Raw genomic sequence first — 24174 nt, 5'->3', positions numbered from 1 at the left:
AAGAGGAAGGCTATAGAAAGGAATCTAAGAAACTACGATTCTATCAAAATTAGCCAGTAAAAATGTATTCAAATTTTCGAAAAATGAACTAAACATAATATGTAAATAATAGAAACTATGTAAATAATAGAAACTAAAAACTAAAATACTACACAGTAGTATAAAGTACTGAAAACTCTATAGGTCAGAAAAGTCCCATAGTTAAAGCAAATAAAAGAAATCAAAATCATCCAATAAAATTAGCAAATCAATTGCTTATAAGAAAAGAATAGCTGGAATCAAAACAGCGGCCGAAACAACAACTCCGTTTAACAAGTTGATTGAACCAGCACCGAGAAATTCTTGTGGTTGTGCTGGAGCAGGTTCTGGAGCAGGTGCTGGAGCAGGTTCTGGAGCTGGAGCTGGCGCTGGTGCAGGTGCTGGTGCAGGTGCTGGAGCTGGAGCTGGTTCTGGACATTTGCCATGTGGACAAACTGGTTCTGGTTCTGGAGCTGGTTCTGGAGCTGGTTCTGGACATTTTCCATGTGGACAAACTGGTTCTGGTTCTGGAGCTGGTTCTGGACATTTGCCATGTGGACAAACTGGTTCTGGTTCTGGATGTGGTTCTGGAGCTGGTTCTGGACATTTGCCATGTGGACAAACTGGTTCTGGTTCTGGATGTGGTTCTGGAGCTGGTTCTGGACATTTGCCATGTGGACAAACTGGTTCTGGTTCTGGATGTGGTTCTGGAGCTGGTTCTGGACATTTGCCATGTGGACAAACTGGTTCTGGTTCTGGATGTGGTTCTGGAGCTGGTTCTGGACATTTGCCATGTGGACAAACTGGTTCTGGTTCTGGATGTGGTTCTGGAGCTGGTTCTGGACATTTGCCATGTGGACAAGGTTTGTCTGGACGTTTGTGTTCAGGCTTCTTTGGCTTCTCAGGCTCACATTCTTCATCAGTACATGGCGTGGGTTCGGGTTCCTCTTCACAAACGGTAGTGTAGAAAGTAACGTATTCAGTAGTGTAACTGGTACAAACGTATTCTTCATCGCAGTCAGTGACTGTGACCATTATAGTACTGGTTACTGTGGTGAGCTTCTGTTGTCCTTCGGTGACTTCTGGTTCATCAGTGGGTTCAGGTTCTTCTGGGTCCTCTGGCTCGTCGGTAGGTTCTGGGTCCTCAGGATCTTCAGGGTCTTCTGGGTCCTCTGGGTCCTCTGGATCTTCTGGATCTTCTGGGTCTTCTGGATCTTCTGGGTCTTCTGGATCTTCTGGGTCTTCAGGTTCAGGTTCTTCATGTTCAGGTTCTTCAGGATCTTCTGGATCTTCAGGTTCAGGTTCTTCAGGTTCAGGTTCTTCAGGTTCAGGTTCTTCTGGTTCAGGTTCTTCTGGTTCAGGTTCTTCTGGTTCAGGTTCTTCTGGTTCAGGTTCTTCTGGTTCAGGTTCTTCTGGTTCAGGTTCTTCTGGTTCAGGTTCTTCTGGTTCAGGTTCTTCTGGTTCAGGTTCTTCAGGTTCTTCTGGATCTTCTGGATCTTCAACTTTCAATAAAGCTGGTTGACAACCTTCTTCCTCCAGAGTGGTAACAACCCAACCTTCACAGACATATAACTTAAGGTCATACAGTAAAGTATCCCCATCGACAGACCAAGTACCAATGTCAACATCTTCACCTAAGATTCTTAAAGAAGTGTCGTCATTAGTAGTACCAACTGGTGTACCATCAGCTAGTTGTAAAACACCATCTACAACATCAAAATCAGCACCTTCAGCATCTTCGTCACCAACAGTGACTAGTCCTTCTCTAACAACAAGTGGCACGTCATCAATTGTGACCTTAAAAGCCTGAGCCAAAGCAAGAAGTGCTAAGGCGCTTAAAATAGAATTGTATTTCATAACAAAGAAACAAAAGCGAAAGTAATAAGTTAGGAAACTTAGTTAAGAAAGCAAATTCAAGAATTAATTCGTCACAAATAGGGTAAATTCAGTCATATTTATAGTTGTTTTAATGACTGGTTTCTTGTCTATCCCCTACATAGTTAATCCAGTGTTATAAGTCTATTTTTGATACTCCCTAAACAAAAATGCGTGGAAAATTTGAATTTTGGAAATCGTGCAGGGTTCTCGTGGTCTATTTCTGGATGGAATATTACTAGAAAGATCGCGAAGTTCAAACCTTAAACCAACTAGTGTGAAGAAGAAAAGTTAAATCTAAAAATTGGAGATACAAAGTACACAATGGAACTGCAAGATTAAACTTAAAACTCTCGAATTTCTTTCTATAAACCAATTTTGTTTGCGAACAATACATCGCCATATCCCAATAATATGTTTATTGAAAGAAAAATCCAAGAAATGGCAAGAAAAGACCTATCCTATGTTGGAGTTTAGAAATGGTAAAGTTAATTGTTTTTGTATTTATTTTTAGAATATGTGGGGAGAACTAAAAAGTTGTTATCCTTTGCGCGAAGTAATTGAGCTTACCTCCTAAAGCGGCACTAAACAAATCGTTTTTGACGACTATTATTTACAAAGGTTGTTCAAGATGCATTCTATAATCCCTCTAAAACAGCATGCTCTACTTTCCGCGATTATTTCAAATTTGGTCAGAGTGGGGAAATCGAAAATCTTCCTTAGCTCATTTCTGATGACCAGTTGATTGCGTGTCCTCCATGTGCCACTCATAATGTAGTTTTGTGACTTGTTTGTGATTTCTAAACTTCATTACCCAGTTGATGCTGATGAAGCTTAATAATTTAGGATCCCCCAGTAACTGATTATTGTTCAATAATTACAGGTCATGGAATTGAGTTTCTGGCAATTAATCCAAAATTTCCCAGTTAAAATTTCCCAGTTTTTAAGCAATATCGCATTTTTGGAAAACCTTGAATCTCCTTTGAATCCCTATTCTATTTAGGCTTAACTATGTTTTCATATTTGATTGGTGACCAATTAGTTAATCCAGCATTCTGTTTTATTCCATCTACATTTGCGTGTTTAGATTTTCTCAAAAAATTGCACAATTATTCCATGATCTTATCTCTAATTAGTCATACTTCTGGCGCGATTTTCTCCCCCCTAAATTTTTATGACGTTCAACATATTACAATGTATGTCTGAATCCGTTTGTCCTGAAAGTTCTAGTTTAGAAAGAGATAAATCTTCTTGGATATCTAATAATTATTGCATTAGATCCCCTCTTAAAGAAGAAGGAAAATTTCATCATTTAACAACAACGCGCAAACAAACATGTTAGTATCATGCTTGCACGGGAATTAACTTGTATTCTGAAGCTTAAATTCTGTGATTTCTAAAACGCAGTCTTCCTGTGAATGTTCCAATGTTTTAATTGAGGCAGTTTTTTCCTAAATTGTGCCATTTGCCCTTGATTAGTTTAAATTTTATGTAGTTAACTTCCTGGTCAAGCTGAACAAGTTTATTGTTGTGACCCAACTTCATATTGGAAGTTAATATGAAGAAACCTATACAAATACATTGTAGAGTCTCTCTAAGTATCGGGCTTAGAACCAGTCAAATTCTAATCTCTTACTTTGTCAAATGTCAGGGCGGTAGACTGCCTTTTTCAGGTGCCTGGCAAGTCAACTTTCCATTTTGGTTTTTTTTTTTTACAAGAAATGGTTAAAACCTTATGTATTACCTAAACACACTCATATATCTGCCATAAATAAAACCCCCTATTGCTCCATTGGTGCAAAAAAACTTGTCCCCTTTGCAGATTAATTGGGTGCTGTGGGTCTAGGTCTTCCTAGCCCGCACCAGCTGTTTTGTTGTATTGACTATCAGTTTTACCAAAAATTGGTTGCGAAAAAGAATATTGCAGAGAAAAAATATTCTTTATTTTTTTGGTTTGCTTTTGTGACACAAATTGCTCGTGGCAAATATCAGAAAGAGAGTTATTCTACAAAATAACACTAATTAAAAAGCTTTTAAAGGGCAGATACTCATTAATAATAATATTCATAAATTGGCTCTCTAATAAAGCAGAATCTGATGTAACACACCAGAAATAACACACACATTCAATGATATCCAAAGAAACCAACTTATCACTTTAGTGATGGAACCGAGACAGGTAATATTCTTGATAAATTTCTTGATTTCTTGTCAAATTGAAAACAAGATTCAAACTTTGCCTCACCGTTACATCGATAAGGTTTTGTAATTAAATTAATTATTCTAGGCGTAAACCCAACTGGAATACTTTCCGAAAACGGAACCGATCACCTACTACCTTTTTTTTGTTGTTGATTTATGGTGAGTGAACCATACCCTGACTGGGTGTATGCACCCGTGGTTTTTATAAATGGATTTGGTCCATAGTAACGATGTATTGTTTTGATTATCATCGGTTATAAATTACAAGCTTTGTTCTAAAGATGAGTAATTACGTGGGGAAGGAAATATAAATAAAAACCGAACTATGAAACAAAGTGTGGGGAGAGAAGTTTAATAATATAGGGGCGAATGAACAAACAAAATCTCTTACTCAGCACCCAGGTGGGCATCTTCAATGATTTGTCATAACATGAGTTGCATTATTTTGATTAGATTAATGCAGTTGCATGGGTATTCATTTATCCAATTGAGCAATTGTACTATATATGAGGGATATAATTATCGGAAATTGATATATACATACAGTAGTAAAAGTAACTGTGTTTGATGAAAAACAATACTGCCCGGGAGATTCACGGGGCACCATAATCCCGGAAGTCGTTGTTGTAAATTGAAAAAAAAAAGGCGCAATTTTATTCTTGATAAATATTATTTCACTGATAAGAACTATGGGAACCTTCAAATAATATTTATCAAAAATTCCCCACATAGAAAAAAATCTCTTATACACAGTAAATTAAAAACTCCGACCTCCGATATTTATAGAAAGAAAAAAATGTCGTAACGTAGATTAATTTCTTCTAAAATATGTAACGACACTTGTTGTTTTTTATACTAGATGATTTGCGTCAATAATCAATCATATACAGAATTGATCTTTTTGTTCAATTGGAAAATGGTCAAAGTTCAGTGATATTGCTCTGTTATGATGATAGACATTTATATAGTAAAGAGATTGTTTGTCATTATCACATCGATAAATGGGGTATTGTTTGAAAACCAGTCCCCCTAAGCAATTCCCCTCGTTTGTCTAACTAAATCCAGCCATAAAAGATTATCCTATGGCACGACATTTCTGATTGATAACTATCTGTGTAAAAAATGAGACCATTGTATGTTGATTTAATATTGGCTATAGACATCATTAGTTTAGTCAATTGAGTCCATATCTTTAAATTATACCGTATTAGACGATACTTATGGGATTGATAATTGAGATGATTAGATTGAAGTCCGGAGTACGGATCAATCAATTACTTTTATTGTAGTATTTTGGTAATTTGACACGACCCCCATTCAAAATTGAATTATTTTTTATTATTTTTAGGTGAGTAGTTTAAATTGTTCTTTTTTAATATTTTATAAATTTTTTTAAGGAGACAAGAAGAAAGAGACATTTTCTAATTGAAATATAAATAGGTTAATATATTTCCCATTTTTAATTTCAATTAAATAATAACCTGATTTTTTTGAAATTGAGATTAATTTCATTTAATACTTTTACTAAATAATATACTGTTTATCTAAACATTCCAACTAATTTCATATTTATAAACTACCCAGTCACAGTCACACACACACACACACACACACAGTCACTCTCTATTACAATGTCAGCAGCTTTAAAAACATTAGGAAGATCCGCACCGTTACTCAGGAACTTATTTCCAAAAACAGGAGAATTATACAAGCCAGTTAGAACTGTGCTTGACTTTAAGAACAAACCAGAGGAATGTTTATCCAATATCTTAACAAGATCAGATAAAGATATGGGAGGGTATTCCACGGTTAATTTCGATATTGATCCACAAGAGAATGTTGGTCATTTCCATGGATATTTAAGTTTAGATTTACCTAAAAATAAACCAGAAGTTACAAGATCGGGTTATGCTATGTTTAGAACAAGAGATTTACCTGAATCTTGGTTTAATGGACAACAATATTGGGATTGGGGATATTATACTGCATTAGCGTTGAGAGTTAAAGGTGATAGAAGAAAATATTTGGTTAATATCCAAACTAATACTCCATTGGTTACAGATTTATTCCAACATCGATTATTCTTGAATACTCCAGGTCAATGGGAGACAGTGGTGATTCCATTACAGGATTTTGTCATGACTAATTATGGTACAATTCAAGATGGTAGTGAGATTAATAAAGATGAAGTTAAAACTGTAGGAATTGGGTTATTAGATAAGCAATATGGACCATATTCATTAAAAATTGATTGGATTAAAGTGATGACTGATGTTGAAGCTGCTAAAGTGACTAAACAAGCAAGAACAGAATCATTATCGACAAGATCAAAGTTTGATGAAGAACAAGAATGTTATCAACTTCAAGATGAATCCGAAAATGCAACACCAGCTGACAGAACTGGTGCAGCAATCTCTGTTCGTCCAAAGTACATGAAACTTTAAATTATATCAAATAAATACTGAGAGAGACAGATTGAGAGGCAGAGCCACGGAAATAAGAAAGTTACAAGAATTTGTTGTGATTCCTTGGGAGTTTGTACATTTGTTATTTATACATTAAGAGGTTATTTGATTGCATTGGTTTGGGAGTCATTTTTAATTATTTATTTGAATCACAGAAATTCTTGGTCTTTGCTTTTAATCAAAACACATCTGATAAAACCCGCAAAAAAAATCGGATAACCGAGTTTTAATTAAGACTTTTTTTAGTGATAATATTATTATATCTCTAGTATATTATTTTTAGTTCAATATATGAAAAGTCATTATTAGTAAGTTTGTTCACTTGTAGAAGTTACTTTACAGTATCAATTGATTTGATTTACTTTAGGCGAAACAGGTAAACAATAGCGACGATGGCATGATTTGGAATCTTCCCACTTATTTTTTCGTTAAGGTTTTTTTTAGGGGATGAATTTTAAAGGTCACATCAAAATCAAATTGCCTGATTTCCCCAGGCCACAAAAAAAGTGTTGATGTCGTTAAAAATAAGTCAATTGTTAGTCAACTGATATTTCATCATGATATCGATGACCATGATGAAATTCACTAGTAAAGGTTGAGGCTTTTTATTTCCCCAACTGACAACAAAATATGACACACAAAATCAAATGAAAATTTAAAGTTTAATTGAGTAATTTTTCCGATAAGGAACTTAAAAAAAGGTTAACAAATTAATTTTCAAATGTGGAGAAGATTTTCTCCATTTTCTCTCTTTCATTGTTTAACTAAATTCTTATCAAAAAAACTCTCAACCACAGAAAATTGGACAATGTGGAAAATGCAACATTATTATTTTTATTTCAATGACGCCAGCGTTTGTTGTTTACAAGTCATTTAAAAATGTTGCAAAAATTAGTCATATCCAGATAATTTGAAACGATATCTTTCAATTTTCAACTCCTATTCCTTTGTAAGTTTCATTTCCTTGGCATATAATGAACTGGAATGCAGAAAGTTGTATTATACATGTTGGATAGCTTTCTGTGGATAGGTATCGCCTAGCTGGCCCTCTTTTGCCTTGTACTCCGTGCCATCATATTGCTCCTATTTGATATCCTGCTCCTATGAGGAAGTACTTCTCCCCTCTTCTGATACGAAGAGCCACAGTATCAATTGGGATAAAGTGGAATCATTACAGAATATTCAGAATATTTCCACAATTGGAATGTAGAACAAATTATTAATAGCACTTGGTGTTTTAAAAGTATGTAAAATACAACTTCTCAACTTTAACACTGAAACATACCAGGAAAGGTCTCTTTCGGTAAAGAATGATGACTCTCCTAATCTTTTAATTAGATATGAGCCAAAGCAATCATGTGCCTATTATTCTTCATTACTCTTCTCTCAATATGGTACAGCTATTCAGACTTGTGGTATTGTAGTGTTAGTAGGTGTGAACAAATTATAGAATTAGGGTTGGAGCCCTAATTTCGTGTAATTTAAACCTCTTAGTTCACTCTTAAAAAAATTTTCAAGTGAAAAAGAATCTGTGTATAAATTGGTTGAAACAAATAAAAAATTTTCCATTGAACTTCACTTTTTCTTTTGGGAAAAGGAATTGATAGATTCTTATTAGTGTTTTACCGTTCTCCGGGCATACAGATAACAGACAATCTTGATTGTTTGTGAAGAAATGACAAAATCTAATATGAATAAAGTACACCAAGCATATTCTTTTATATGTTTGGGCTGGGAAACATTCGAAGTAAACCCATGGAATTTATTTTCCATGGTATACCAGCCAATTTTTTTAAATTGGCTTGGAAGGGAGCCTTGTCGTGATTTATTTTGTTGATATTATTTGAGGTATATCCTTTATCACCTATGAACTTTCAATCCGGAGCAAATTGATCTGGTTTGATGTTGATTGTGAAGTGGAGCTATCTTTATTTTTTTGAAGTTGACATTGGTATTTGGACCATAAGAGTTCAGAGAACAAGTCAATGGAGAAGAAATTATATCAATGAAATAATGATCGCAACAGGCGTAAAACACCCTTCCTCTATTAGATTTTGACTTTTTTCACGTTATACAATCGTAGATTCTTTTAGAATATTCCCCACTAACATCTTTTTAGAAAGAAACACTTGAAAAGATTAGCAGCTCCATCCCATTGGATGTTGGACAAATTGTCTGGTGCTTATGCTCCAAGACCATCTGCTGGTCCACACAAATTGAGAGAATCCTTACCATTGGTTGTTTTCTTAAGAAACAGACTTAAGTATGCCTTAAACGGTAGAGAAGTCAAGGCTATCTTGATGCAACAACATGTTAAGGTTGACGGTAAAGTCAGAACTGATCCTACTTTCCCAGCTGGTTTCATGGATGTTATCAGTTTAGAAGCTACCAATGAACACTTTAGATTAATCTATGATGTTAAAGGTAGATTTGCTGTTCACAGAATTTCTGCTGAAGAAGCTGCTTACAAATTAGGTAAAGTTAAGAAGGTCCAATTAGGTAAGAGGGGTGTTCCTTATGTTGTTACCCACGATGGTAGAACCTTGAGATACCCAGATCCATTGATTAAAGTTAATGACACCGTTAAGATTGATTTAGCCACTGGTAAGATTTCTGACTATATTAAGTTTGATCACGGTAGATTAGTTATGGTCACTGGTGGTCGTAACTTGGGTAGAGTTGGTATTATTGTCCACACTGAAAGACACAATGGTGGTTTCGACTTGGTTCATATTAAAGATTCTTTAGGAAATGAATTCGTTACTAGAATGACTAATGTCTTTGTTATTGGTGCTGAAGCCGGCAAGCCATATGTATCTTTACCAAAGGGTAAGGGTATTAAGTTGTCTATTTCTGAAGAAAGAGACAGAAGAAGAGCTCAACATGGTTTATAAATAAAGTAGTAAATTTCTTCTATTTTTTTTTAAACTGTTTCTAGTTCAAAAATGTTATGTAATTTAGTTTAATTCGGTTCTCTATTTTATTTGGGTGTAATGAAAAGTTATAAATACGATAAAATAAACTCTTGTAGAATATTTGACACACGTTGAGATGAGGTAATTACACATTATGCCCTGGGCTAGTGGTTGACATTGAAATTATCAAATTNTGACACACGTTGAGATGAGGTAATTACACATTATGCCCTGGGCTAGTGGTTGACATTGAAATTATCAAATTGTTTTTTCATTGTTAAATTTTGGCCGCAAATCTTAATTTGTTCTCTTACCCTGAAATTTTCGAACACAAAACAGCAAAGATGCCCACATCTTTTTTTAGACATGTTCCTCCACGTTTTTCTTCTTTGACTTTTCATTTTCCAATTCCATTAATCACCATTGGGTCTCGAATTAGCTTATAGTATTCATTAGGATGACTAGTTCTATATCTCACCTTATACGTAATTTCTCCGTAGCAGCACTGCTCAAGTAACAATGGATTAAGGGGCTTTTGGCAGGACCATTTGTTCTTCATGCTGATGTTGAGCATTTTGAATATATTCGTGGGAAAACTCCAGAAGAAAGTTCAGAATCATATATGGAAAGTCATGAACAGCTTGTTGCTAAAGAATGTCAGAAGAGATATTTGGAGATATTTTATGATGTTGAGAAATTAATTGAACATACAATTTTCATTGATGAACTTAATGATCAAAATCCCGATAGTCAATCTAGAAGTAGATTAAGAAAATTAGTTCCATCTTTGGGGAGGTTTTTCACTTCTTTGCCGTTGGCCGATGCATTCTTATTGGAAGATGAGCGTAGAGCTATTTCGAAAAGAAGATTGGTAAGTCCTTCGTTTAATGATGTTCGTATGATCTTAAACACCGCGCAAATAATGGCACTCACTAGGCTACACAAAGCGCAGCAAGATCAGCTGTTAAAGCTAGTCACTTTTGATGGGGATGTTACATTGTATGACGATGGTAAATCATTGCGTCAAGATGATGCTGTTGTAAGTAGGTTGGTAAAGTTATTATCTATGGATTTATTTGTTGCTGTTGTCACAGCCGCAGGTTATCCGGGCCAAAGTGGTGCTGAGAAGTACTATGAAAGATTAAAAGGATTAATTGATTATTTCAATTCTGAGGATTGTGCATTAAACCCAAAGCAGAGAGAAAACTTTATGGTTATGGGAGCAGAATCAAATTATCTTTTTAGATACAGCTGTGACTTTAAAGGATTGAAATTCATATCCACTGATGAGTGGTTATTACCAAGAATGAGGGATTGGGATAAAGATAAGATTGATTATATTATTTCAACAGTCCACAAGCACTTGACTCATTTAAGATCTAAATTTGATATAGAAAAAACAACAAGCATTGTGAGAAAGGAACGATCAGTAGGTATTATACCAAATGAGGGTTGTAAAATCTTAAGAGAACAATTGGAGGAAATGGTATTATCTTGCTCCAACAAGCTTTCGATTATTCTTAGAAATGCCACAACATATGTCAGTCCATCAGAAGCTTTTTGTAGTAGTGATATAGAGGTCTGTGCATTTAATGGTGGTAGTGATGTCTGGGTCGATATTGGAGATAAAGCACTTGGGGTTGAATCATTACAGAAATATCTCTGTCGTGATGACCAGCCCAAAAATTGTCCAATTGGAAAAGCGGAAAGTTTGCATATTGGGGATCAGTTTGCAAGCATAGGTGCCAATGATTTCAAGGCAAGAATGGCAGCTTGTACCGCGTGGATTGCAAGTCCTCGTGAAACCGTGGCAATCTTGGACGATTTGATTGAATTTTCGCTGTGATTGATTTTTTCCTTGAACTATGTTGCCCCAAAAAAAAATTCAAATTCTATAGATATTTATAAAGCTTAATATACAAACAAAAAATAACATTTTAAACGAAAGTTATGTCCCTGGTGAAAGGATTAGTTGTTCTAGTTTGAACTGTAACTGAAACAAAAAAATAACGACAACTGCAGGACTCGAACCTGCGCGGGCATAGCCCAAAAGATTTCAAGTCTTTCTCCTTAACCGCTCGGACAAGTTGCCTTATTTGCAAATTTTTGATTTTTTCCAACGAACGGCTTTCTGAGTAGTCACGTGACCAAGAAATTTTATTTTGATGTATAATTGTGTCTAATACTGGATAATTTTCAATATACAACACTTGATTATAGTCTAAGTCAACACTTCTACTCATCTATGAAGTTCTGAGAGGTTTTGATAAAAAATGAGTGAGTAATGTTGTTTCAAATTTCTGCATAATATTTCAAAAATTTGCAACTTTGGCTGCAAAAAAAAAACTGTAGATTTCAAATTCTGTACCAACAAAACTGGAAAAATAGCTCTTTGATATAATTGAAAGTATCAATTTCTTAAGATTACTACTATGATGTAGTTGATCATAACAATTGACTACAATTAACACAAAAAGAGAAGAGATAACTAGCTAAAACAAAAATCAATCTGCACTTCAGTTAATTGGTTATTAAGAAAAATATTAAAACAGAGGTACATCCTTCGACAATGATCAAACCTTGATGAAATCTTTCATCCTCATTTGAATATTGAAATTATCTTTATCCTGTATATTAATTATCTATATAATCATTCTAACATTAGGGGGAGTCCATACACGACTGGTGCGGCCCCGTTTAAATAATTCAACGTACATCGATCTCTACTCATTTTCACAGCTTCTGCAAAATCAACTGTCTTCGTCAGAGGATGAATCAAACCCCAATTTTCAAACACCGACATAGTGAATGTATCGATGTCCTTATCAGTCACATCCCAAAGATTAACCAACACCATAGGAGCCTTACAAATGAGCCAATTGTAAATATTACCCGAAGGTTCAAAAAGCCCATTATCTTGTAATACACCCGAGGAACAACCGAGCAACAAACTAGGTGGAAGACGTTTGTTAGATTTCAAGCACATCTTGAATAATGAATTGACCCTAAAGTATTGATCACAGCCACCGTGACCTATATAGATAAACAATTGAGAATTTGTGATGTCTTGAAGTATCATATCTGGATCAGGCTTTCTTCCGACTATTCCTTTCCACAAACCTTTCAGCTCAAAATATTGCTTGAATCTTTCTTCAGACCTAACTAAATCTCCACCAGGGTTAATCAAGTAATATAAATCAGAATTTGCCTCTATTGAAAGATTTGACTGTGATTTAAGTAATTCAATTAACATTGACACCGAGGGCATTCTTGTCACTGACTTTGACTTAAGGAATCCTAAAGATTCCCAGGGAAAAAATGAACATTTGGAGCTTGGAATGAGCACAAGATGCTCTTTCGAATTTTTGAATCTCAAGCTATTGTACTTATCTATCAAAAGCTTAAATGAGGCATGTAATTTTTCAAAGTTTATTGAATCATATTCATTGTTTTCTCCGTGGAATTTCAAGTTATCAATTAAGAAATAAAGTAAATCATCAACTGCTTCACGAGAGTACCTTTCTAAACAGTAAATTGATCTAATAATAGCATCATCAAATTCAACCAACGGTGATTGACCTATTCTAGTTGGTAAATATCTAGCCAACAAGTTTAATAAATCCAGCCTGAATTTGGTAAACAAAGTACCTTCGTCAAAATTCGCAAATAATCCAGAAAATCCACCAATCCAATACTTTTCGACATAATTTAAGATGCTCTCTAATCTATAATCTAATCCAAACCTCAACTTCCACCAACTCTTTCTATCTTCCTTAGTGACAACTTTAGATGTAGTGATCTGCTTTGTAGAAAGATCACTCTCTTGTATAATGGTGTTGAATTTGTCCTTCAATTCTTCAAAAGTAAGTACCTTTTCTGTTGGTTCTCTTGTATCAAATCTTGATAGTGGTAACCTAACATAAACAGGTGAATTACCTTTCTTGATTTTAGATATTAACAAATCTCCAGTATGTGAGCAAATATCAATGGTTACGATTGACCAGCTGGAAGGTAAATAAAGATTCAAATCGACATGGAAGTTTGTGCACATTTCGTCCAATTGCTTAATATTTGGCTCGGTTATATGTTTGGGTAGTAAATCAGCTCTGTCATTTTCATTCAACTCTCTTTCATTATTGAACATTGTAGTATTGAGCCAATCTTGCCTGAAATACACATCTTCAAGCAAGTTACCATCATTCTTGAAAATTGTCATTGAAGAAATGAGACATAAGCATCTATGCAACAAATATGTTAAATCTCTGTACACAAAAATCGGAAGACGAATAGTCGATACACTAAGAATTCTGGATTTCAAACCAACCAATTTGTTGAGAATTTCAATTTGTTGAGGTGTGGGATGCACCGTACCTTGGCATACAGCAGGAAGGAACTTGACGGTAGACTTCATATTAGTCAATAGTGCATGTTCAGAAAGTAAAGTTTCACAAAATGCAAGCTCATTTTTGAAATCAATCACTTGCGATAATACATCTTTATTGTTGGACTCTATTTGCACTGGAATATTCAAAAACGTGCCATATAAATACTTCCACTCTATCTCTTTATTAGATTCCAATTCATATAAATTGTTCAAAAAGGGGATATCCTGCCACGACGAAAATTTGGGATATTGAACTTCTTCATGCTTTGCAGTTCTCAACAACAGATTGGCAAAGCAACGATATTGCTGGGTTGTAAAGTTACCACTCACAATTTCATAGGCAAGATTTTCTGCTGATTGCAAATGCTCGCGATAACTCTCATTCTTCATGATAATTCCATCGATTCCCATTCTGAAGCTATTAACACAATTAACCACAGGAATCATGTTTGCGTCATTCACTTTCTTGAACTCTCTCAAATAAAACGGAATATCTCTTGAGATACCTAATTGTCCAAGTAGATCAACTATCATATTATATGATTGAAAGAGTAAATGTGTGATTCCCCATTTCAACTCATTAAAAGTCCTTTTTTGTATGTTTGGTCCACTTTTCTTGATAACTGAGCCAGATAACTGTATTGCCAACTTGGCATTTAAAAAGGCTTCCACGGGTAAGTTCAATGCTTGATTCAATTTTGCTGCAAGTAATTGGAATCTCCCTACAAGAAGGAAATTTTGGAACCTTTGTTCGACAGGGAACTTACTAGTCCCGTCTAGCTTGAATTCTTGTCTCGATTGGAATGTTTTTAATACTTTGGAAAACATTTCTCTTGCTTTGGTGACGTTCTTTGATTCAATACAATATTCAAGCTGAAGTAGATTGAAGTTTATGGCTTCTCTTAAAGTGGTCAAATTCTGTTGTTTCAACAGTTTGTTCAATTCGGTAAGTGATTCAGCACACTGGATGTGCAAAGATAACTTTGTTAACGCTTGAGATAGTTCCGAATCCAATAAGACCAATAGTTCAGGAGTAAGAGTTTGATTATTCTTGCAAAGTTCGATTATTTGAATTATCTTTCCCGTTAACCCATTATACTTGAAATATGCCAACACTTGGTTTAAAATCTGAACCTCAAATGATGATAGATTAGTATGCCTATGACTTAGCCAAGATTGTACGTTGTATATACATTCCTCAAGAACAAGCTCATCCCAGCCAAAATTCATCAACTTTTGAACTTGAAACCCTGCAAGAATCAAGGAATTGGCGGACGAGGAGATACTCAATTGTAAATAGTTGTCAATGCCATTTATATCATAATATCTATATTGAACTCTTTGCTCGTAGTATTCATCAACAAAAGATAAATTCTTCATAATAGCATTACAGACAATGGTTTTCAGAGCTGCATCATTGGTTCTTTCAAAAACATCAAACATTCTGCATGTAATACTCGATTTGAATTTATCTTCGAGTGCATTTAAGGTTACAGCTAGTTCCGGGCGTGTAGTAAACATCTTGCATATTGCTTGGATAGTTAATTTATCATGCACAATTTGTTCATAATCATATTTATCCACAAAAGTCTGATTGCATTTTAAAAACAGTTTTAACCCTTCTGAGCAATCATCTATAGAATTTGCCAATCTATGAAATTTGCTTGATAATTGTTTGAAGTTTTGTTCTGTACGTTCTAAGTCCATAATAAAGCATTCCATTCTAATGGAGAGCTGCCACCATGTACTACTATTGGATCTATTACCTATATTAAACAGCAAGTTTGAAAGGTTTCGTATTCTTTTAAGTTGCTTGAATTTCAGTAATGCAACATATAAATTCTGTAACATCTGTTCCATGCCAGTAAATACTATGTTGGACTGCAATGAATCACGAGCATATATGGTTAATAAATCAAGGACCAGAAGATGTAATGGCAGCCACAGTGTCAGTCCAGTAGAAGCATGGGCAAAGAAGGAGGACAACGCAAGTGCGAGATTCTGTCCAACGCAATCATTTCTTAACTTTATCGTTGTCATGGTTTTCAATAACTTCTGATCATCTATAAGCTTTGCAGAACCCAACAATTTAATCTGAAGGCTATGTACCGCATCGATAGTCGTACAATTTTCCAATAGATGTAGAATATCACTATGAGCGGCAGGATCGAGTTTTGCGATTAGTCTTTCAATATTTGGAATACTTTTTGAATCGTTTAGGTACGGTATTAATTCCGGAAAAACTTGTATTTCATCCAACTTGTCAAAGTCTTTTGTATACTCCATAAGTTTCAATTGAAAACATGATTTCAACGCAGCGAATTTTTCAAGTTTGATAATTGAAAATACTTTGATGTAACCTTGAAGCATTTTTATACAGTTTCTATGATATTTATCCGAACTAACAATCATCATCACTAACCACTTTCGAAAATTACTACCATGCAAAAACAATTCAGGAACTATCTTTAATGATGCTAATTGAACTATGCTATCTGTATTGGTTATTATTGACTTGAAGTTTTTGGAAGCATATTGTAGTACGCTTTGTAAAACGAAAAGATGAAAGGAATTAACAATTTGTACGATTTGATCGTCATTAACGTCTGTATGAGGCACTCCTAATAAGATTGTATCCACATCAATTGTGCTGGTTTTAATATCTAAGACATTGCATATTTGTTGGAATATCAGTATCAATTGGTTTATAGCTTCTTCAACTTGTTTTGATTCAAGTAATTTGACAACATATAGTTGATGCTTCTTTATTATTCCAATCAAAAGTTCTCCATTGTTCTGATAGATTAAATATAAACAATTGAAATTCATATTCATTAATTGGATATTAGAAATAGCCAGTCCATTCAGTATATGGGTATTGATTGAGAGGAGACATGATGACTCCAATGCTTTCATATCATGCTGGGGTATGTTACTTCGTTTTGAAGGACTTAATGGGACAGTGGATTGTGACTGGACGAAGGACAATACCTTCGGATCTATAGATATATCTTTCATATTGACATTTATAAGGAATAATTACTGTTTGTTGTTTGTGGTTGTAAAAAAGAAGATCGATTTATGGAATTCTTTACAAAAAGGTAAACAAAAAAAACAATCACGGTAATTTTCTGGTAGCACCTTACGCAGGGCCAAAACTCATTCAATCAAAGAGAGGGACAACTTGAATCTTGTTTCACGTACATTTTCTACAGGAAGAGGAGAATTAACGGTAGTCAATCAAAGCTGATTGAATCTTTCATATGTTTATGCAAAATTCTAATTACTTATTATTTTTGATATTTTATTATGTACAGATTTTGATTAAGATCAACAACTAATCAGTGACTTTATAAATAATATGTACAAAAGATCACCTGACTAAAACTTTATCATACACTCTATAGTAAACTAATTACTACAATATTCTTAACCTGTCTAGAATATTCTGTCTTCAGTTTCTTCACCAGCATTTTCAAGAGCTTCCCTTCTTGCAAGAGCCTTCTTTCTAGCCAATACCGCTTTAGCCTTTCTTTCACCTCCATTCTTCTTTACTCCTCTTTTATGTTCTCTCAATGGTTCTAAGTCATTCACGAATTTATGCTTCCATCTTAACAAGTATCTTCTAGTACGTGTATCAATACCCATATTTTTCATTTTTTTGGATGTCGTGGCCAAAAACGTTTCTAAATCATTTTCGAATAATTCTTTATGTTCAATGCAGTTACGACCAATCAATGTTAAGAAAGTTTCTAAATCATGAACATTCTCTTTGGTTCTTGTGGATGTATTAATTCTGTATGCTATTGGTGATGAGGAAAATTGTCTATTTATAAAAGAAAATGAAACTGGAAGGATTGGTTTAGTTATAGTTTGTCTCGCAATACTGCGTATACTTTGAACCCCGAGTAATGATCTCAACATTTGTATAATTTCTACCTGATGATTATGATTCGAATATTCAATGTTCTATTTGTTCAAAAATTTTCAAAGGTGTAGAGAGTTAAATTTTTTCAAGGGTAGTGCACATCCCATTTTATTAATTTTTATATGCAGACCCTATCAGATCAATACTTGGTAGTTATTGATCAACATATACATGATGGTTCCTTATTTCGAAATATAAATTATATATATAAAAATCTAAAGATGACAAGCTAATTTAAATAATATTTTCCTTTTTACTCTAAATCATACTAAATTTACAATAAACCCTTGACCTTGAATTCTTCATACAAGGATTTACCTAATCTAGCTGGGGATTGTTCAACAACAACACCAGCAGATTCTAATGCAGCAATCTTGGATTTAGCATCACCCTTACCACCGGCAACGATGGCACCAGCGTGACCCATTCTTCTACCTGGAGGAGCGGAGACACCGGCAATGAAAGAAACAACGGGTTTTGGACCATCTGGTCTGGTCAAGTTGTGTTGCTTCAAGAATTCAGAAGCTTCTTCTTCAGCACTACCACCAATTTCACCAATTAAGATAATACCTTCAGTTTCAGCATCATTTAAGAATAAAGTTAAGGCATCAATGAAGTTAGTACCTGGGAATGGATCACCACCCATACCAATGACTAAAGATTGACCTAAACCAACAGCAGTGGTTTGAGCAACAGCTTCATAAGTTAAAGTACCAGATCTGGAGATAACACCGACTCTACCTCTCTTGTGGATAGAAGAAGGCATAATACCAATCTTACATTGATCTGGGGCAATAATACCTGGACAATTTGGACCAACTAATCTGGTCTTATCTTGAGTCTTTAAAATTTGAGCAATTCTAACCATATCCTTTTGTGGAATACCTTCAGTGATGGCAACAGCTAATGGGATTTCAGCAGCAATAGCTTCTTCAATGGCAGCAGCAGCAACTGGTGGTGGGACGAAAATACCAGTGGCAGTAGCACCGGCTTCTCTCATAGCATCAGCAACAGAACCAAAAACTGGTCTGTCCAAGTGCATAGTACCAGCCTTCTTTGGGTTGATACCACCTACAACTTGAGTACCGTAAGCAATAGCTTGTTCGGCGTGGAAGGTAGCTTGCTTACCAGTGAAACCTTGGTAGATAACCTTGGTGTCTTTATTGATCTTTAAATTCTTGATGGTATTGGCATAGTTTCTAGCTGGGGCAGAAGAGGCAAACCCACGAATAAATTGCTTGTTCAACATTGTATTTGGATATGAAATGAATTAAAACTGAACTCAAAGAAAGAAAAGGGAATTAAATTTTGAAAAATTGGACAAGAATTCTTTAAAGTTAATTTGGTGGGTTTATTATGAAGATTATGAAAAAGCGTTAAGGTGTGGGCGCGCGAAGACAATAAAAATATTTTTCCTTTACCAATAAAAAAACCTGTAAAAAAAAACATCAACGCGAGGGGATTTACAGTTTCGGGCGTGAAGATTCCGCCGGGAGTCCTAAAACTACCGAGCTAACAGTTAAAGTGAGGGGCATCAAACTATAACCTGCAAACAACCGAGGGAAACGTTTACAGTTTTGGGACCGTTTTGTGTTGCAGGTGTCAAATACTTAAAACAATAATCGGCATTTCCTAATAATTCCGAAATGGAATAAGCCTATGAATATGACAAACCACGCACCGGCTTCCTTAATGAAGTATTACTTCTTTGTTAACTTGTAAAAACAGCAACAAGATTGTCTAAGACATGGAAATGCAATAGGTTATGAAGTTGAATTTTAAAGAGCAAAAATTATGTCTCTAACATGCAAAAAAACGTTCGGCTCCTTTTACTGTTGTGTTTTTTTTCTTCAATGGAATTTTCCGAGAATTACCGGGATCAGGCAAATGAGAACTAAGAACATTAATTTGCAACACTGCGAAGTACGGAAAAGCCAAAAAAGCCCATCAACAACGAGACTTTTCATCTCAGCAGCAACAAGCATTCATCTTAACCGCAAGATATTAACAGTGGTCTGAATATATCTAGCATCTCTAGCTTGTTTGAGTTGAGTTTATGGATCGAGACGATGTTTTTAATATTTGAGTTTTTCTTGTCGTAAAGCTTGAGGATGCATTGTCTTGAATAATGCCGTTAGCTGCAGAATTGCTTGGAATTGAGAGAAGATCATCGCGACAGGGTCTTTGGATTAACGGTTTAATATTAACCAAATCATTTTTTATCCAACCTAACGCTACCTATTTGATGCTGTAGTTTAAGCATAATTGAAGGGGCGAAACAACAAGACTGAGTATAAACTAAACATCTGGAACCGAAGTTAGAGTCATACTTTGAATCTTAAGTAAAATGCAACGACAACTTTAACGCGCACTATGGCCAATTTATAAACAAACGATAGGTAACTATACAAGTTCCCCGTCTTCTTTAAAAACGTACCTCATATATCTACCAATATAGCGAGGGACGATTAGTTTCAAACAGAAACGAATCTAGGACTTGATTTTGTCTTTTAGATACGACTCCAGTGCACTCGCCAGATAGGATACATGGTTTCAGACATGACTAGTGACCCAATGGCCCCAAATTTATGGCCCCAAAATCGGTGTGAAAATAGTTCCTTTACTCAGCTTTGCTATATACTCACAACCGTACTAAATAAATTAGCTCGCATCTCAAATGACATATCTTCTGCTGAAGCATAACAGTCTCTAGTTTTGATACGTACCCTAGAAGATAATATGTCCGTACTTTTTTATATGAGACAAGTCCAGCCTTTCATCTAGATAATGGCTTACTCATTTTGGCAAATTGTTGAGGTTTCTAGAAATGGTTCAGGCTCTTTTTACAACCAAAAAATTTTGCAGCCAGACACTGGATATTTTAATTTCAAAAATTTTTATCAACTTTAATACCTATATTCTTGTAGGATTTCATCAATCTGATTATAGTTCGTTGTTTATAATAATCTTTCAAGTCAATTAGCGGGTAAAATGTAGTGCACATTCAGAGTTGCGAATGCAAATGACGTATGCATCTCTTCAAATCCTCCCACACTTTTTGCCCAATTATTTATGAGACATCTGGAAGAATCTACTCCAAAAGAATCATATCTTTAGATATCCCTAGATCTACAAGATTTTCACTTCGGATTCTAATATATGATGTTCACGTACTCAACCCATTTATTACAACCCAAACCTCCAATCTACATTATTGTCTATTTTGTTTTCCTTCCACCCCCGCCTGTTCAAAATTGAACCATTTGCTCAGATTTATGGAGCTCAAAAAGGGAAATTCATAGAGTTACTTGATAATTTTACCAAGAATCACTGTTACCATATTCTCACTTACGAAAACCATTGTGCTGCATACAAAATGAACTTCCACCAAACAATTTTTTTTTTCACCCTACCATCAGAACAAAGCACATCACAGGAGGAATCAAATCAACAACAAAACAAATTCCATCCCTTCGAGAATATATCCATCACTATTCTGACAACCTACAGATCAGATACACCACCACCAAGAATGTCACTGCAGGATCAACCACATCCTCCAACCTCTCCTGATAAATCCGAAACTGAAACCCCAGCAAATGAAACCCCTGCTGGTGCAACCACCACCACCACCACGGAAAATGGCGACGACTCATCCTCCAAACGTCACAAACCAGGTCCATCAGTCGGGTTTTTTGGGTCACGTCTTCATAATGTTGCAGCATTTCTTCCAGCTAACTTTCGTCCACTTACAATTGCCCAAAATTTGAAGAAGACCGGTATTGGTAGATTTGAACAAGAAAATGGATTTGGATTAACTAGTGTGAAAACGATTCCATTAATTAATCAAAAGAATTATTTTACGGAATATTTGAAGAAGGATGAACAGGTTTCATTTATTAGAAATTGGAGAACTGAACGTGCCTTACAACAAAAACTTAAGAAATTGAAAGAACTGGGTGCTCAGATTGATGAGAAGAAATTTGAAGATATTAAGAATTTTGATAATTTCGATTTGAACGATATTGAAACTGAGATGAATAAAGAGAAAGAGAAAGCCGCTGCTGCTGCTGCAGCTAGTGGGGGGACTGCGGGGACAGCTGCAGATGCGGATGATGATGAAGAAGAAGATGAAGAAAATGAAACAGAAGAAGTTCGACAAGAGAAGGCAAAAATCGGTGGGGATGTGGTTATTTTACAACCAGGATCGGGGTTTATTCGGATAGGTAAAGCCACCGATGCAGTTCCCATGACTGTACCCACTGTGATTGCAGTTAAGAAATCAACTCCTAAGCATCATGATAAATCAAAACCTCTTCCTGAGAGACACGAAAATTCTGATGGAGATATTTATTTTAATGATGAGTTTGATGAACAACGCGCAATAGTTACAAAGGATTTCCGAGCTCGTATGAGATATTATAAACGTAGAGTATTACCCAATTCCCGTGAAACTGCTGCCAATTATAATAAAAAACAAGAACCAGAACGTATTCCCGATCATAATGATCCATATAAAAAGGAATGGATAAATATTAAACATTATCCTAATCGAACATCTTTCGTAGGTGAAGATGCATTGAAATTCCCCGTGGATGAGAATTGGATTTTGAGATATCCAATTATAAATGGGAATTTTAATGAATATTCAAAAGATTATGATTCTCCTGAAGAAATATTAGGTGATTTAACTACTATTATATTAGATTCCCTTGATAAATTACAAATTAAGAATTTGACACATTTGAAAGTAATGTTAGTGATACCTGACTTATATGATAAAGCGTATGTTGAAACCTGGTGTCATATACTTTTTAAATTCATTGGATTTGGAAGAGTTGGGATAATTCAAGAAGCAGTAGCTGCCACTTTCGGTGCCGGGGCTTCATGTGCATGTGTGGTTGATGTCGGTGCTCAGACTACTAGTATTAGTTGTGTTGATGAAGGTATGGTTATTAGTGATTCAAGAATGTTGTTAAATTATGGAGGAGATCAAATTACTGAAACATTTATTAAATTATTATTAGAGAATTCATTCCCCTATAAGGATATTGATTTAGTTAGTAGTTATGATTGGGAATTGGCACAAACTTTAAAACATAATTTTATTACTTTTCAAGATGCAGATATCGCGGTTCAAATATATAATTTCTATAAACGGAAACCATTTGAAACCACTGAGAAATATGAATTTAAAGTATTTGATGAAGTTATGTTAGCCCCCATGGGATTATTTTTCCCGCAATTATTTCAATTGGATAAACCAACATCAATTCCAAGTTTATCTACCCTGACCAAACCACGAAACTCAATAATCAAAGGACGATTAATTAAACCTGCCGCTGATCAGTATTCAAGTAAACCAAATAACCCTCATAGTAAATCACAAGAACAATTACGTACCCAATTCTTAATAACACTAAACTGTCTTCTTCTAAATAATTACTCTAATCAACTTCTTCTAACAAAACCACCATTACAATCACAAGATAATCTTGATAATATCCCATTGGAAAAAGCGATTGTTGAATCAATTACCAATGCCGGATTGGCGCCGAATTCCGATTTGGGTAAGATTAAGAAATTATATGATAATATATTAGTAGTTGGAGGTGGATTGGCGAAAATTAGTGGATATGATTTAATGTTAACTGATAGAATCAATATTTGGAGACCAAAATTCTTATCTTCCACCGCAATTGATTCAATTATTGAATATGTTCAACAGGAGATAAAAGCCACCAATGATATGAGACAACAATTTATTGACGAAGCAAAAGTCAAATATCAAGAAGAAGGTCAACAAATAGAAGATGTTGAATTGTCACAAGAGATACTTGATTCAATTGAAGCTAAGACTCAAGTTAAATTAGATTTAGAATATATTGATAGTATAAGTGATCAAGGAACTTTAATGCCAGTTAATGTATTACCACCACCTCGAGAATTTGATCCAGAAATGTTGACTTGGAAAGGTGGAAGTGTTTATGGACGATTAAAAGTTGTGAATGAAATGTGGATTACTCAAAAGGATTGGGATTTGTTAGGTAGTAGATGTTTATATTATAAAAGTATTTGCAACTATTAGAGGGCTGATGTCTTTTTTTAGGTAATTAGTTTGTTTAGATAGTATAGAAGCAATGATAACGTTGTGTTGGTTTAATATCTTAGTTGTAGAGATAGAGGGATAGGCGCAATTTTTGTAGAGATGAAGCTGACTAGTTTGTCAGTGTCATAATTGCAGACAATTGCTTTAGAAGCTTTAGTGCGACACTATTTTATTTTTGCAACCAAAAAATTAATTGGCCGTGGTATTGTTGTACAAGTTGGGGTAGGAAACGAATCGAATTTTCCGAATTTCGCGCTTTTTGTATTCGCTTTTACGTT

The 24174-nt window shown here is 34.9% G+C and overlaps 7 protein-coding genes across 7 annotated transcripts; 3 read left to right on the top strand and 4 right to left on the bottom strand. All coding sequences in view use genetic code 12, as the record gives it.

Moving 5' to 3' along the window:
* Positions 1 to 255: 255 nt before the first annotated feature.
* On the bottom strand, positions 256 to 1875 carry J8A68_004041 (uncharacterized protein; the record flags this gene model as incomplete). Its single annotated transcript, XM_049407958.1, has 1 exon — positions 256 to 1875. The coding sequence occupies one exon, from the start codon at positions 1873 to 1875 to the stop codon at positions 256 to 258; it is 1620 nt and encodes a 539-aa protein (XP_049262626.1).
* A 3851-nt stretch (positions 1876 to 5726) lies between these two features.
* Positions 5727 to 6539, top strand: J8A68_004040 (uncharacterized protein; the record flags this gene model as incomplete). Its single annotated transcript, XM_049407957.1, has 1 exon — positions 5727 to 6539. One exon carries the CDS (start codon positions 5727 to 5729, stop codon positions 6537 to 6539), a length of 813 nt encoding a protein of 270 aa, XP_049262625.1.
* A 2180-nt stretch (positions 6540 to 8719) lies between these two features.
* Positions 8720 to 11321, top strand: J8A68_004039 (ISN1; the record flags this gene model as incomplete). Its single annotated transcript, XM_049407956.1, has 2 exons — positions 8720 to 9446; positions 10018 to 11321. 2 exons carry the CDS (start codon positions 8720 to 8722, stop codon positions 11319 to 11321), a joined length of 2031 nt encoding a protein of 676 aa, XP_049262624.1.
* Positions 11322 to 12125: 804 nt separating this feature from the next.
* Positions 12126 to 16877, bottom strand: ESP1 (separase; the record flags this gene model as incomplete). The annotated part of the gene is made up of 1 exon (XM_049407955.1): positions 12126 to 16877. The coding sequence occupies one exon, from the start codon at positions 16875 to 16877 to the stop codon at positions 12126 to 12128; it is 4752 nt and encodes a 1583-aa protein (XP_049262623.1).
* A 420-nt stretch (positions 16878 to 17297) lies between these two features.
* J8A68_004037 (mitochondrial 37S ribosomal protein mS41) lies at positions 17298 to 17783 on the bottom strand (the record flags this gene model as incomplete). Its single annotated transcript, XM_049407954.1, has 1 exon — positions 17298 to 17783. One exon carries the CDS (start codon positions 17781 to 17783, stop codon positions 17298 to 17300), a length of 486 nt encoding a protein of 161 aa, XP_049262622.1.
* Positions 17784 to 18061: 278 nt separating this feature from the next.
* Positions 18062 to 19036, bottom strand: LSC1 (succinate--CoA ligase (GDP-forming) subunit alpha; the record flags this gene model as incomplete). Its single annotated transcript, XM_049407953.1, has 1 exon — positions 18062 to 19036. One exon carries the CDS (start codon positions 19034 to 19036, stop codon positions 18062 to 18064), a length of 975 nt encoding a protein of 324 aa, XP_049262621.1.
* Positions 19037 to 21319: 2283 nt separating this feature from the next.
* On the top strand, positions 21320 to 23875 carry ARP8 (Arp8p; the record flags this gene model as incomplete). The annotated part of the gene is made up of 1 exon (XM_049407952.1): positions 21320 to 23875. One exon carries the CDS (start codon positions 21320 to 21322, stop codon positions 23873 to 23875), a length of 2556 nt encoding a protein of 851 aa, XP_049262620.1.
* Positions 23876 to 24174: the final 299 nt, after the last annotated feature.

Source organism: Hemisphaericaspora subhashii (assembly GCF_019202705.1).
Source record: "Hemisphaericaspora subhashii strain CBS 10753 chromosome Unknown scaffold27, whole genome shotgun sequence".
In the NCBI taxonomy this organism is placed as follows: domain Eukaryota; kingdom Fungi; phylum Ascomycota; class Pichiomycetes; order Serinales; family Debaryomycetaceae; genus Hemisphaericaspora; species Hemisphaericaspora subhashii.
This window is presented reverse-complemented; position numbering and strand designations above follow the sequence as displayed.